Consider the following 16,110-nt stretch of genomic DNA (forward strand, 5'->3'; position numbering starts at 1 on the left):
AATAAAATGTCTTTAAATAGAAACACACGTAAAATGAAGTTATGTATTGATCAGTTGACGAAAATATTGTGACCAAAAGCCCACAGGAACCCAACCCTGTATTTCCCCTAGGAACAGTGGTTCAGTATTCCTGAATTCATTGTTCATAGCAATGTTACAGAACATAACTACTGCAAATAATGAGAATCGACTGTATGTGAAAATGCAAAGGGCATAGAATAGCCAAGAGAACTTTGAACAAGAAGAATAAAATTGGAGGATTTATGCTATATGATTTCAAGGTTTACTATAAAGCTAAAGTATTTAAGATGGTGTGGTGCCAGCATACAAATAGACATAGAGATTAATGGAACCAAATAGAGAGTCCTGAAATAGACCCACACATCTACTGTCCATTGATTTTTGATAAATGCTCCAAGACAATCTAGTAGGGAAAGGAAAGTCTTTCCAACAAATGGTGCTGGATCAACTGGGTAAAAATGGACAAAAACAAACCTCCACACCATCCATTCTCACACCATACATATAAATGAATTTAAGCCAGACTACAGACCTAAGCATAAAAATTAAAATGACAAAGTTTCTAGAAGAAAATATGAGTGCAAGTGCACCTTCATGGCCTTTGGGGTAAACAAAGGTTTCTTAAAGAGGAAATGACAAAAGACTTGTATCCAGAATATATTAAAAACTCCTACAACTCAGTAATAATAGATATACACCCAATAAATAAATTTGTAAAAAATAGGCAAAAGACTTCAATACAAATACTTCACAAAAGAAGATATATGAAGAATCAATGTCACATGAAAAAATACTCAACATCATTAGTCATTAGGGAAATCGAAGTTGACTAAGCTTAATAGATTTTGTGTTCCTTCAGGAAAAGGAAAATCTTTGTAATTTGGAAAAGAAATACTCCAGCCTCTCTGGGGGGAAAGGGTTTCCTGTCAACCCCAATACTCTAAAAGAGGTAAGCTATGATTTTATGTGTCCACTCATATCGCCTTAGAAATCAAGAGATGTCCTTCCGTTTTATGTGCTTAGCTGAATAGGAAAAACAGTTACAAAGGACATACGAAAGCACTCAATGCTTTGATGGTGTTTCTGCCTTCATTATTTATGCTTTGAGGATTTCAGGGATTATGTTTGTGTCTAATGCAGATATACTGTGTGTGTGTGTGTGGTGTGTGTACTTTGCATTGAACAACATTGTGTGTTAACTTGGAGTTTCAGAAAATTTAGGATCCAGACCAAGGTTAGTCTTAAATTCCCTTCTTTCCGTTCTACAGTTTCCTTTCTCAGTTCTTCCTCTTTCTTACTTTACTTCTCTTTCTCCTAAATCTTATAGAACGTGAAAATGCCCTCGAATATTGGAGAAGATAGTCTGGTTTCTTTCTTTTCTCTCTCTTTTTTCCCCTAATCTTGTTTCTGCTATTTTTCTCCTTAAATTGGAAAATCCTGTCTACACTAAGCTATACACATTCTTCATCGCAAACATCCATCTTTCCCCCGTCCCCAGCACCACTCTTTCTCAAATATCCTGTTATAGGGCTACACTGCTACAATGCTAGAATATTTTCACTCTAGTTTGGAAAATTGTAACCATGACTGAGAAAGAAAATAGTTTTCTTTGTATTTATTTTTTTCAAAAAGCTAAAGAAAAAGGTTGCTTCTGCATAAAAATTTGCATAATAACAAAAAACCCTTTATTTATAAATTGTTTTTTAAAAGATAGCAGAGTTAGGAATTCCTCCATGGAAAGTATTTTCTGTGTGTGTAGGTATGTGAAATAAGTTCTCTTCACATAATAAGTGTGACTAATATGTACCTTAGAAGCATTTTGTGAAATATTTCTGCAAAAGCTTTATTAGATCATTCAGTTTCATCGTCTCTGCTATTCAGACCAGGGAACCGGCAGATTCAGTGAACAAAGGGTAGTTGTGAATAGAGTAGAGTGGACCAAGATAAGGTCAGCAAGGTGGATGGACATGGGGCAGGTCTTGTGGATCATGTTAAAGAAATATGGTTTATTTTATGTGGATGGGAAACCATTGAGTGGTTTTAAGCAGAGAGGTGACGTTATCTGTTGTCCATTTGTTAAAGATTACTCTGGGCTGCTCCTTGGATCCTGGATTATAAGGAGTGGGCGGTGATTGCAATAGCGTAGGCTGGAAATGCGGGTGGCTTGGAGTCGAGCAATGGCAGAGAGATGGAGAGAATTAGCTCATGAGGATATATTTTGGAGCAGAGTTGACAGTTCTTGCTGATAGATTGGATGTGGGGATGAAATAAATTAAGGGAGATGTCAGGAACGATGCCATTATTCTAGTTTGAATAACGAGGTGGATGGTGACTACCTTTTACTGCGATGGGGAGGGCTGGGGAAAGAAAAGGCTTAAGAAGGAACATCTATAGTTTGCCTCCTGACAGTGCGTGAAGGGCTTGTGGCATCCAAATGCATTAGATAGGCTCTAAGGTCTCTTTACCTCCTAGGAGAAGAGTAAAATCTTACTTTTTCTATTAATGAGTTCTTTTTGTCTGGGGACTTCTGGGTATCAGAAGCTCATTTGGCTTTTTGACTCGTGTGTGTGTCTGCAACTCTCGTCTTTGTTGAGTAGCTATGTGTTCTCTTTCATGTACCAAGCAGAATTGGGTCACAACATGTTTTGATTTTCTTTCTTTTTGTCTTTCTTCCTGTCTTTCTCTCTTTCTCTTTTCTTTTAAAGAGTGATGAATTAAATCGACCTCTTTTAAACAAGTCCCACTTTGGACAAACAGTATACATTTTTGAAGCAGTTAAGTTATATGGTCTATGACTCATATAAGGAATCAAACCTTGGTTTTGAAACATTCTATCAACTGAGCAAAAGAATAACTCAAAGCTGTTACTCTCCAATCTCATTTACTAGCAGAGGTAAAATGAAATTTGACAACCCAGTTGTCTACTTCCTTTCTTCAATTTAATCTTAGAAAAGTTTACGTTGTATCTGTTGGTCCTTTCTGAAGTGCAAGGCTATATTCAGCAGCATTTTGATGCCTCCAATTTATAAACAGTCAACTCTAGTTTTCTCCACTTCGTCATAATTATAAATTCTCAGTAAAAACCTTGCTTTCGAGTCTGGAAGTTTTTCTTCATCAGCATAACCATATCTTGCCTTTCCTGGAGCCAAGTTTTGAAAAGATTGATGGGCTGGTAGAAGAACCCAAGTGTTGAGTTTCATTCAGTTTTACTTTTAAAAGAGAGATACTATTTTACACCCTTTATTCTCTTTTTCGTACTGTTTTATTGGTGTGGTAAAAATCATGATTGGTCTGTGTAATTACTTTCCATGAAAATTTACAAGTGCCTTTTCCTCAAATAAAAATTCAGGAGTTTTGATTCTCATAGATTTTGTTTTGTGGATATTTGCTCTAAGCTGAAGCCAGAACTGAATTACTGAACTTACAAGTAACTGGAAATTTTCTGTCCTGGGGGTAGAGTCGGGGGTTGGGGAAGCTGCACTGAACTGAAACACTCTTGAGTTGCAGCTCCACCTTTGGGGTGAGTGAGTGTGTGTGTGTGTGTGTGCGTGCGTGCGTGGGCGAGTGTGTGCACACATTTGTTTTGCTAGAGAAGGCTCAAGAGGGGACAGTGTCCTTTTTATTCTCATTTGGTTGAGATGCCTGAAATCTAGATTCTGTTACAAATACGTTACTCTTTTATAAATGCCTCAGTGAAAAACCAGAAGCTCTCAACCCACTTATACTTACACTCTAAGTTGTCAGGAAACAGAAGAAGCAGGGAAAATATAAAAATAAAGATTTGTGGAAAAGGTTCTTGAATTAGGGAGCAGGTGATTGCCTTGTCAATTTTATATCTCAGATTTTTGCGCGTGTGATTATTTTAAATGTTGTGTAGTGACAACCTGATTCAATCAACAGAATGAATGCTGATACCTCTGGATATTTTGAATTTGAAGTATTGGGTTATTTATGATATAGTCATCTTGATTTCACCAGAAAAAATTATTTTTAATATTTGGAATATCATTTTTCAAGATTAAGCACTGTAAATCCATTTTAATTGCTGATTATTCCTTTAATGAAACATTTGATAATGTCACAGATATCTGGCCGTGCCGCTCTAAGCTAACTTCATTGTACTGGGAGCATTAATACTCTCGCATGCCTCAGCTTTTGCTTTCTTTGTGTTTAACTTCTGAATTCCTCCTTTTAGGGATATATCAGTGTAAATGAAATTAATGAGCCATGTGGCAATTCCACGAATCTATCCCCTTCCACTCAGTTCCCTGCTGATGCTGATGCTGTTGCCACTGGGCCTCCCACAGCTGTGCTGGTGAGCCAGCCACAAAATAAAGAGGTGTGTTGGCATGACATTTCATTCATTCACTGCTTTCCTCGTGTCAAAAATTAACCCATGGTTAACTGAAAATGAGGGTATGTGTGACAAATATATGTCTGGTTGACCAGAAGGCCAGAGTGATGCTGAGTTTGAAAAACATACCAATTTGGGGATACTGCTCTATCAATTATGATAATAGAAATCATGAAATATATGGTACAGAGTAGAGTGCTAGGAGAAGTAAGTTCAAACAGCAATAAACTCTACATCTTAACGCTCTAACCCAATCTAGTTTTCTTAGAAACCAAAAAGCCTTTCTAAAATTATTGCTTTGAATCACATTTCCAGTTTGATTTCACTAGTTTGTTTTGGAGTATGGATTTTTTTTTTTTTTAACATTATGCCTTTTTAAAACACCTGGGGAGGGATAAATAGCAGTAACTTGAAGTACCTTCTAGTGATCCAAGTTGTTAGCAGTGTGCATTTTAATAAGAGGCTAAACTGAAAGATACTACCCATGATTTATGGCTTCTTGATCAAAATATAAGAAAATGGAAGAATCAGATTATTGATTTCATTTCTTTGTCTTATTCTTTCATTTCATATGGACACGTGTATACTTTTTTCTTTCTCCTATAAAGCAAAGGCCACCTGTCTGTTCTGCATCTGCGTTTCCTTCCACTCTTTCTCCTCATCCTGTCACTCAACCTCCATCAGCCCCTTGGCCCGAAGTCATGGCTCCATCTGTCCATCCTTTCCCTTTAAATGACACGCCCCCTCCTCTACCAGCCAAGAAGCACAGAAGACAGCTGCAGCAAGAGCAGCAGGTACTTAGGAACTGGTGTCCAGAGTTTGGGGATTTTACCTTGACAGCAAAGTTATTTAAGTGGAATCTTTTCTTCAGCTTTTCCAAAGGTGTTTTTAAAAAAGACAAAGACAGGGTGCATACTCCTTTGCGATTTTTGTTGTTTCGGATTTTTTAAAGGACATTTACTGTGTTCTAAGGGTGTTGGGCTTGTTAGAAAGTTTGAGACCTTGATTGTCCTTTCCTGGCTTTGGATATGTTGGAGCTAGTTTCACATCCTCGTGCTTCAGTTCCCATTCAATCAAAATATTGCAACTTACCTCAGACATTTTTCAAAGTAATAATAATTATTTCCATAAAATCCACAGTGTAAAAAGTTGCTGGGTCAACACAAAATCTTTTTCTGACACATTATTGAAACCATCATAATAGACATCATTCCCTTGCTATATGTCAAAATTTGCTAAACATTTTCTAAGGAACAATCTTATTTCTTCCTTGTGACAATCTCGTGAAGAGTTAACTCTATGTTGACGTTCCGGGAACTGAGACTCGGCTCGGGGTAGATAATTAGCTTGTCCAAGGTCACACCACAAGTAGTGCATTTGGTCCGTAGAACAATTTTTATTGACCAGATTTTTAAATAAATAATTTATTATTCTAAATGTTGCCCTCCTTTTAGTGCATTCTGTCCATATTCATTCTTGGGTATTCAAAAAAATCTGTTTCGAGACTCCTTTCAACTATAATCAGATCCCCGTATGAATTTGGCCCCAGAAAATGCTAAGGAGTCGTAGTCACTAGATCCCCAAATTGGACAAGCTCTGGTTTGCAAGGCCTGGACCTTACATTTCTTCAAGGCGCCTTCACTATCTATTACCTTTGTTAAAGAACTATATCTCCTCCTACTTTTAGATTAACAGATATTAGCTTGTATAAATAGATAATTATGAAGTTAAAATGCAGGTATTTTTCATGATTGGCATGTTTGAAGGTTGATGATAAATTTGGTAACTCAGATTTGCATTAATTTTTATATATTTCAAAAGCCTGAGCTTAGTATAAAAATGATCAAACCTAAAGAAGCTTTAATTAGGAAATTACTATTGAAGACATTTTTGGGGAGGGGGGTCAAGAAAAATTTGGATAAATTTCAAATTGGCAAAAATTTTGCCTTAGGAATCTGCAAAAGAAATGATATAGTCAACAGGAGGATTTATAAATGTGAAGGATTAGTATAGGGGCTTTTTGGCCAAGAGCTTCTTTAAATAAAAGAGTAACCCAGAAGGATGCCTTATATGGACACGTATGTGGATTTGGACTGTGTTTACGTGGTTAAAATATTATTCCAACTTTAAAACAACTTCCCTCTTTTCTCGTTCTTTCTCTTCATCTTCTTCCTTCTTCCTTTTCTTGTTCTCCTCACACTGGGATCTGTGCCATCACACAGAACTGTCCAGACAGACAAGGGGAGAAACCGCTTACTTGTTTTGTCCACTGGCTGTTCCACCATCCATGTGGCGACCATCATAATAGTTTGTATGTTGTCCTGAGGCCCCAGTGCAGCAGGCACTAACTATGAAAGTGAAAGGTGGATTTTTTTTTTTAAGTTTCTACGTTCAGTTTTAAATTTTTCCAGGTTCTATGTATCATACCAAATACTAGCCCAAGTCTGTTAGTGAACATCAGTATAAGTTGAATATTTTTTTAAATTCCGTGTTAAAATTCCAAAACTTCTTTGTAAATGCATACTTCTTAATTTCTTCAGTAACCTGTTTCAATTAGTCAAGTTTTGCTATTCTGCTTTACATTTGCATTTAAAGCACTTTAGAAGTCTGGAAGAAAGGAAAAAACAGCACAAAGAAGGCCTCTATCTGAGTGACACTTTGCCTCGAAAGAAAACCACACCCTCCATATCCCCACATTTCAGCAGTGCTACTATGGGGAGAAGCACCGCCCCAAAGGTAGGACATGGGAACAACCAGGGGCTTCATGTTCAGGGAGCCTCCTTGTCCTTAGGTTGACCGACGTGCAAAGGTCTTTAAAGAAAACGCTAAATAATAAACCATTAAATTTGCTTCTTGGGCAGACGTTGTAACTAAATGGCATTTTCTATCCTATTTGGAGGACATTTAGAATTGTATGCTCTGAGACCAAAGAACCTGGTCCAGTGTACTTTCTACCACCACACGCAAGTGGTGGGTGGCATTCACTTATGTGACACACTCCCGTGGCTGCATCCCCGATCTGGAAATTGGAAGATATAAGCTCTGGATTCCAGGAATAATAGCAACAAATGTTTATTGAGTCATTTCTATGAGCCTGACACTGGGTTAAGCTCTTTATGTCAATTGTCTCTTTTTAAAATCCAGTAACACACATCAGTAGAGGTACTAGTTATTATCCCCAGTGTACATATCGATAAACTGAGGTGTAAAGAAGCTAAGTGACTAGCTCAAGTGCCCTCAGCTGGTCAGCAGTGAAGCTGGAATATGAACCCGTGTGGTCTGACACCTGAGTCCTCACTCCTGTTCTGCTGACATGCCTGAGGGGTCACTGCAGGAAGAGGGGGAGAGGGAAGTGAGAAGGAGGTTCTGAGTGGGACAGACTTTTGGGCCCTTCCCTTGCCCCTAATCAGAATAACTTTGTTTTAATCTATTTATAAACTGGCGTTCCAAGTATATTTTACACTAAGGATTTTGCTATTTTAAAAGAGTGCTAAAACCCCTGGGGAGGTAATAGGTTTCTCCAGTCTCAGCCTACTGGATAACTAGGGGTGGATGGAACTGGTGCCCTTGTGACAAGCGTAGCTCTTCTCTGTCCCTGTGCATGATGTGCATGCGTTCTCGTCCCTGCGTCTGCCCTCTGCTCCTTGTGCATGAAGAACTTTGAGCTGTTCTCTGAGGTGCTTTCGGACACTTTGCCCTGTCTGTCTTCAGTTTTGGAGTTGCTGCCACTGGAGGAATTGCTGTGAAGTTGAGACTGCCTTGGAGCTCTTTGGGAGGGACAGTGACTGGCCTTTACCATTTAGCATCAATAAACAGGATGCAAAGACCTACCTTCCCTGCCCTCCGTGCTTAGATAGGAGCTTTGGAAACAGGGATGTGGCTGTGTCCTGAAGGACCACTGGGCCTGCCGTTTGCCTGAGTGTTTCTTCCTGATTCTCACAGGCTCATCTGCCCCTGGGACAGAGCAACAGCTGTGGCAGCGTGCTCCCCCACTCGCTGGCAACCATGACCAAAGACTCAGAATCTCGGAGGATGCTCAGAGGTATGGACCTTTGAAATCAAATGTCATGTCTTCTGTTAAGCTTTGGAATTCCTAGGGGTAAGAGGGTCAGAACAGGGTTGGGGATGCTTAGACGGTTAGAGGATCAACCAAAGTTGTCAACTTTACTCTTAATGTGCCCTGTTTGGGGAGGGAAATCTATCTCCTCATTGTTGTACTAATGTAATTTTTCCTATATGCACAGATGGCTGGTGCACTTCAAACATACCCATTGTACTTTATAAATTCAACAGATCTCTCAAACCAGAAAGGCACCTAGAAAATTATTAACTTTCCCATTTGATTGGTAGAAAGAAAAGAGAGACCACTGAGATCCAGAGAGATTACCAGGGCACTTAACTAAGTCACTCACCTAGTTTGTGGCTGAGCCGTTCTTGAACCGTGTGCCAAAGACTCCTGGAGCTGACGTGGTAAATGAAGCACCAGTGGCCAGGACAGAATTCCCACAGGCCTTTTAATGTGGTTGGAGCCTTTATTCTATGTGGTTTTTAGGTTGCAGGTAAACTTTGACTCTCAGCATATTTCAATTTTTGTGAAAATATGTTGCATTTATAATGGAGTTCTTTTATCTTTTTTTATTGAGGTAACATTGGTTTATAACATTATATAAGTTTCAGGTGTATATCATTATATTTGATTTCTGTGTAGATTACAGCATGTTCACCACCCAAAGACTAATTACCATCCATCACCATACACATGTGCCCTATTACCCCCTTCACCCTCCTCCCTTCCATCTTCCCCTCTGGTAACCACCAGTCTATTCTCTATGTCCAAGTGTTTGTTGTTGTTGTTGTTTTTCTCTTCCACTTATGAGTGAAATCATACGGTATTTGAGTTTCTCCGTCTGACTTATTTCACTTAGCATAATACCCTGAAAGTCCATCTTTGTCATTGCAAATGGCAAGATTTCATCTTTTTTATGCCTGAGTAGTATTCCCTTGTGTATATATACCATATCTTCTTTATCCATTCATTGCTTGGTGGGCACTTGGTTGTTTCCAAGTCTTGGCTGTTGTGAATAATGCTGCAATGAACATAGAGGTGCAAGTATCTTTTTGACTTAGTGTTTTCATGTTCTTTGGATAAATACCCAGCAGTGGAATAGCTGGACCATATGGTAGTTCTATTCTTTACTTTTTGAGAAATCTCCATACCGTTTTACATGGTGTCTGCACCAGTTTACATTCCCACCAGCAGTGTATGAGGGTTCCCTTTTATCCACATCCTCTCCAACACTTATTTCTTGTCTTTTTAATAATAGCCATTCTGTTGGGTATGAAGTGATATCTTATTGTAGTTTTGATTTGTATTTCCCTAATAATTAGTGATGTTGAACATCTTTCTGTGTGCCTGTTGGCCATCTATATATCTTCTTTAGAAAAATGTCTGTTCAGATCCTCTGTCCATTTTTTAATTGGATTGTTTGTTTTTTTGTTATTGAGCTGTATGACTTTATATGTTTGGATATTAACCCCTTATCGGATATATGATTTGCAAATGTCTTTTCCCAATTGTTAGGTTGCTTTTTCATTTTGTTGATGGTTTTCTTTGCTGTACAGAAGCTTTTTAGTTTGATGTAGTCCCATTTGTTTATTTTTTCTGTTGTTTCCCTTGCCTGAGGAAATATGATATTTGAAAAGATACTGCTAAGACTGATGTCCAAGAGCATGCTCCCTATGTTTTCTTCTAGGAGTTTTATGGTTTCAGGTCTTACATTCAAGTCTTTAATCCATTTTGAGTTAATTTTTTTGAATGGTGTAAGATAATGGTCCAGTTTCTTTGTTTTGCATGTGGCTGTCCAGTTTCCTCAACACCATTTACTGAAAAGACTTTCCTTTCTTCGTTGTATGTTCTTGGCTCCCTTGTTGAAAATTAGCTGTCCATAGATGTGTGGGTTTATTTCTGGGCTCTCAATTCTGTTCCATTGAGCTGTTTGTCTGTTTTTGTGTCAGTACCATGCTGTTTTGATTACTATAGCTTTGTAGTATATTTTTAAATCAGGGAGTCTGACACCTCCAGCTTTGTTCTTTTTTCTTGGGATTCCTTTGGCTATTCAGCATTTTTTGTTGTTCTGTGTAAATTTTAGGACTTGGTGTTCTATTTCTGTGAAAAATGTCATTGGAACTTTGATAGGGATTGCACTGAATTTGTAGATTGCTTTAGGAAGTATGGACATTTTATTTTTTATTTTTATTTTATTTTATGTTTTTGAGGAAGATTAGGCCTGAACTAACATCTGCTGCCAATCCTCCTCTTTTTGCTGAGGAAGGCTGGCCCTGAGTTAACATCCATGCCCATCTTCCTCTACTTTATATGTGGGACACCTGCCACAGCATGGCTTGTCAAGCAGTGCCATGTCCACACCCGGGATCTGAACTGGTGAACCCTGGGCTGCCGAAGCGGAAGGTGCGAACTTAACCACTGCGCCACCGGGCCAGCCCCTGGACATTTTAAATGTGTTAATTCTTCCGATCCATGAGCATGGGATATCTTTCCATTTCTTTGTGTCTTCGATTTCTCTCAACAATGTCTTATAATTTTTAGAGTACAGCTCTTTCATTTCTTTGGTTAAATTTATTCCTAGGTGTTTTATTCTTTCTGTTGCAATTATATATGGAGTTGTATTCTTAATTTCTATTCTGCTACTTCATTGTTAGTGTATAGAAACACAACTGATTTTTGTATGTTGATTTTGTATCCTACAACTTTACTGTATTCGTTTATTATTTCTAAATGTTTTTTGGTGGATTCTTTAGGGTTTTCTGTATATAAAATCATGCCATCTGCAAATAGTGACAGTTTCACTTCTTCGCTTCTAATTTGGATCCCTTTTATTTCTTTTTCTTCCCTGACTGTTCCGGCCAGGACTTCCAATACTATGTTAAATAAGAGTGATGTAAGTGGGCATCCTTGTCTGGTTCCTGTTCTTAGAGGGATAACTTTCAGATTTTCACCATTGAGTACGATGTTAGCTGTGGGTTTGTCATATATGGCCTTTATTATGTTGATGTACTTTCCTTCCATACCCATTTTATGCAGAGTTTTTATCATCAGTGGGTGTTGTATTTTGTCTAGTGCTTTTTCTGTATCTGTTGAGAGGATCATGTGATTTGTCTTCTTCATTTTGTTAATGTGGTGTATCACGTTGATTGATTTGCAGATGTTGAACCATCCTTGCATCCTTGGAATAAATCCCACTTGACCATGGTGTATGATCCTTTTGATGTATTGTTTTCTATTTGCTGGTATTTTGTTGAGGATTTTTGCCTCTGTGTTCATCAGTGATATTGGCCTGTAATTTTCTTTTTTTGTGTTGTCCTTCTCTGGTTTTGGTATCAGGGTAATGTTGGCTTCATAGGATGGGTTAGGAAGTACCCCTTCTCTTCAAATTTTTGGAATAATTTGAGAAGGATAGGTATTAAGTCTTCTTTGAATGTTTGATAGAATTCAGCAGGGTAGCTGTCTGGTCCTGGACTTTTGTTTTTTGGTAACTGTTTTGATCTCCTTACTAGTGATTGATCTATTCAGATTCTCTATTTCCTCTTGATTCAGTTTTGAAGGTTGTATGATTCTAAGAATTTATACATTTCTCTAGATTATCCAATTTGTTGGCCTATAGCTTTCTGTGGTATTCTCTTATAGTCCTTTGTATTCCTGTGGTGTTCATTTTAATTTCTCCTCTTTCATTTCTGATTTTATATATTCGAGCCTTCTCTTTTTCTCAGTGAGTCTAGCTAAAAGTTTGTCAATTTTGTTTCTTTTCAAAGAACCAGCTCTTAGTTTCATTGATTTTTTTTCTATTTTTCTTTAGTCTCTATTTCATTTATTTCTGCATTGATTTTTATTATTTCCTTCTGTCTACTGATTTGGGGCTTTGTTTGTTCTCTTTTTCCAGTTCCTTTAGGTGTATTATAAGATTATTTATTTGAGAATTTTCTTGTTTCTTCAGGTAAGCCTGTATTACTATAAACTTCCCTCTTAGTACCACTTTTGCTGTATCCCATAAATTTTTGGTATGTCCTATTTTCATTTTCATTTGTCTCCAGGTATTTTTTGATTTCTGCTTTGATTTCTTCATTGACCCAATAGTTGTTGAGTAGCATTTTGTTTAATCTCCACATATTTGTGGCTTTTCCAGTTTTCTTCTTGTAGTTGATTTCTAGTTTTACAACAAGATGCTTGGTATTGTTTCAGTCTTCTTAAAGATGCTTGGTATTGTTTCAGTCTTCTTAAATTTATTGAGACTTGTTTTGTGGGCTAATATGTGATCTATCCTGGAACATATTTCTTGTGCATTTGAAAAAGAATGTGTATTCTGCAGTTTTGGGCTGGTATGTTTTGTATATCTACTAAGTCCATCTGGTCTAATGTGTCACTTAAGGCCAATGTTTCCTTATTGATCTTCTGTTTGGATGATGTATCCATTGATGTAGGTGGAGTGTTAAAATCCCTACTATTATAGGGGTACTGGCAATTTCTCTTTTTATGTCTGTTAATCATTGCTTCGTGTATTTAGGTGCTCCTATGTTGGGTGCATAGATATTTACAAGTGATATGTCCTCTTGTTGGATTGTTCCCTTTATCATTATGTAGTGCATTTCTTTGTCTCTTGTTACAGTTTTTGTTTTAAAATCTATTTTGTCTGAAATAAGTATTGTTACCCAAGCTTTCTTTTCATTTCCATTTGCATGGAGTATCTTTTTGCATCCCTTTAGTTTCAATTTATGAGTATCTTTAGGTCTGAAATCTCTCTTGTATGCAGCATATATATGGGTCTTATTTTTTTATCCATTCAGCCACCCTGTGTCTTTTGATTGGAGCATTTAACCTATTGACATTTAAAGTAACCATTGATAAGTATGTACTTATTGTACTATTGCTTTTGTTACTTTTTTCTGGATATTTTTGTAGTTCTTCTCTGTTCCTTTCTTTTTCTCTTGCTCTCTTCCCTTGTGATTTGATGGCTTTTTTTATATTATATTTGGGTTCCTTTCTCTTAATTTTTTGTGTATTTATTATAGGGTTTTGGTTTGTGATTGTCCTGAGGTTCATATGTAATAACCTATGTAAATGGAAATCTATATTAAGTTGATGGTCTCTTAAGTTTGAGCTCTTACTAAAAGCCCTACACTTGTTACTTCCCGCTACATGTTATGTTTTTTATATCATATTTTACCTCTTTTATTTTTGTGTATCCTTTAACCTCCTGTTATTGATATAGATAATTTTAGTACTTTTGTCTTTTGACCTTCATACTAGCTTTATAGGTGGTAGAGGCTACCTTTACTGTATATTTGCCTTTACCAGTGATATTTTTTCTTTAATAATTTTCTTATTCCCATTTATGGTCTTTTCCTTTCCACTTATACAAGTTCCTTTAACATCTCTTGTAAGGCTGGTTTATTGATGATAAACTCCTTTACTTTTTGCTTGTCTGGAAGACTCTTTCTCTCTCCTTCCATTCTGAATAACAACCTTGCTAGGTAGAGTAGTCTTGGCTGCAGGTTTTTTCCTATCAGCACTTTGAATATATTGTGCCACTCCCTTCTAGCCTGAAAGGTTTCTGCTGAGAAGTCAGCTGATAGCTTTATGAGGTTTCCTTTGTATGTAACTTATTGGTTTTTTCTTGCAGCTTTTAGGATTCTCTCTTTATCTTTAATTCTTGACATTTTAATTACAATGTGTCTTGGTGGGGCCTCTTTGGGTTTATCTTGTTTGGTGCTCTCTGTGCTTCCTGTACCTGGATGTCTGTTTCCTTCCTCAGGTTAGGGAAGTTTTCAGCTGTTATTTCTCCAAATGGATTCTCTGCCCCTTTGTCTCTCTCTTCTCTTTCTAGGACACCTATAATAGAGATGTTAGTGTGCTCGATGTTGTCCCAGAGGTCCCTTAGACTGTCCTCATTCTTCTTAATTCTCTTTTCTATTTTCTGTCCTACTTAGGTGGTTTCCTCTACTCTTTCTTCCAGCTCTCTGATCCGTTTTTTTGTGTCATCTACTCTGCTGGTGATTCCTTCTAGTGAATTTTACATTTCCTTTATTGTATTCTTCAGTTCTGATTGGTTCTTTTTTATATTTTCCAGTTCTTTGTTGGAGTTCTCACAGTGTTCATCTTTTCTTCTCCCAAGATCAATGAGCATCCTTGTGACTATTAGTTTGTACTCTTTGTCAGGTAGTTTATTTATCTCTGTTTCATTTAGTTCTTTTTCTGAGGGTTCGTTCTGTTCCCTTATTTAGAACATATTCCCTTGTCTCCTTATTTTGCCTACTTCTCTGTGCTTTTATCTATCTTAGATAGATCACCTATGTCTTCTGGTCTTGGAAGTGTGGCCTTATGTAAGAGATGCATTATGGAGCACAGCAATGTGATCCCCTCTTGTCACCCACCCCAGATGTCCCAGGAGTGTCCCCTGTCTGGGCTATGTGTACCTTTCTTTTGTGGCAGGGTTGCTCTTGCTGCAGGTGCACAGCTAGGCTAGGCTGGCCCCCGGGCCAGCTAACTGTAAGACTCAGCTGTGTCTGGCTGTCTGCAGTCACTTTATTGAACAGAACATACCCTGACATGGCTGGCTGTGAAGTCTAATAGCACACAACTACTGCTATTTTGCTATTAAGCAAGTCAGACCCCCAGTCTGACTGTTTACTAGGCTCAGGGCCTCACAAGTGTTGCAGGCCACCAGTGTGGCTCCCTACAGCCAACTGCTGTTGTCAGCTCTCTCAGGAGTGCAGATGGGTGGGGCCAGGCCCAGGTGCAGCAGTGCACAATCGTTTCAGGTGTTGGAAGTCAGAGCAGATCCCTTCTGTGGCTGTTTCAGATGGCCAACAGCACAAGTCTGCTGTAGCCAACACACCCCACTGCCTGAGGGCCCACAAGCCCTGCCAACACAGGCCTTTGTGCACACCAACCCCCACTGAGGTGGACCCACTCTCCCTGCCCACATAGGTCCACAAGTTGGCTGTGGGCTTGCTGGTAGGTGGAGCCAGCCCCTGGGGCGGGTCTGCCCCAGCTGCACTGGATTAGCTAGGGTGCTCTAGGGGTGGGACAAATCCCTCTTTGCACTAACAAGCTAGAGGAAGGAATCGAATGGCGGCTGCTAGTGTGTGTGTCAGCACAACTGAACTAGGTCACAATAATGGCTGCCACCAGTGTCTCAGTCCCTGGGCGTGTGGGCCCAGCTGCCTCCTGCCTCTCCAAGACGTGCTCTGAGCTTAGTAAGTGAGACTCTTTTACCAATGGACGATGCACTTTTCTATCTGGTGTGTTTGTGTTGGTATCTTGAAGGGTGAATATCTGTGTGGGCCCTTTAAGAGGAGGTTTTTCTTTCTCTAAAGTTCGGTAGTTTTTCTGAGGGTATTCCTTGTTGGATTTCAAAACCAGCAAAGCCAGGGAGTATGGGATCTCACCTCGGTTGTGCTGTATCCAAGGGCTGCGATGCCCACCGTGGAGCTCAGATGCCCTGCTCCTCTGGAAAAAGCTCCATACTGTTGAGATTGCTCCCAGCCATGAAGCGCCATGGCTAGGATGTGGAATGTGGTTTTTTCCTCAGCAGGGCTGTATTTCCACCTCTTCCACTTGTGTCAGTGTTGTTCCTTGTTGTGGGGGTTCTTTCTATCCAGTTTCCAGATCTCTCTCAGAGGAAATTGTTCCACAGGGAGTTGCAGATTTATTGTGTCTG

At 38.6% G+C, this 16,110-nt stretch overlaps 1 protein-coding gene across 47 annotated transcripts in view; it reads left to right on the forward strand.

Annotated features, from left to right (window-relative positions):
- PHLDB2 (pleckstrin homology like domain family B member 2) overlaps positions 1–16,110 on the forward strand; it is a 223,074-nt gene that overhangs the window by 181,736 nt on the left and 25,228 nt on the right. For 13 of the 47 annotated variants that reach the window (XM_044771614.2, XM_044771606.2, XM_070508775.1 and 10 more), the window contains 5 exons: positions 881–970; positions 4,217–4,360; positions 4,984–5,169; positions 6,971–7,111; positions 8,318–8,417. In XM_044771614.2, the coding sequence (XP_044627549.1) occupies positions 881–970; positions 4,217–4,360; positions 4,984–5,169; positions 6,971–7,111; positions 8,318–8,417 (661 nt within the window). The remainder of the gene's footprint in view (positions 1–880; positions 971–4,216; positions 4,361–4,983; positions 5,170–6,970; positions 7,112–8,317; positions 8,418–16,110) is intronic. The other 34 variants (XM_070508794.1, XM_070508795.1, XM_070508797.1 and 31 more) reach the window with 6 other exon arrangements.

The sequence above is a fragment of the Equus asinus genome, chromosome 5 (assembly GCF_041296235.1).
Source record: "Equus asinus isolate D_3611 breed Donkey chromosome 5, EquAss-T2T_v2, whole genome shotgun sequence".
Taxonomy (NCBI): domain Eukaryota; kingdom Metazoa; phylum Chordata; class Mammalia; order Perissodactyla; family Equidae; genus Equus; species Equus asinus.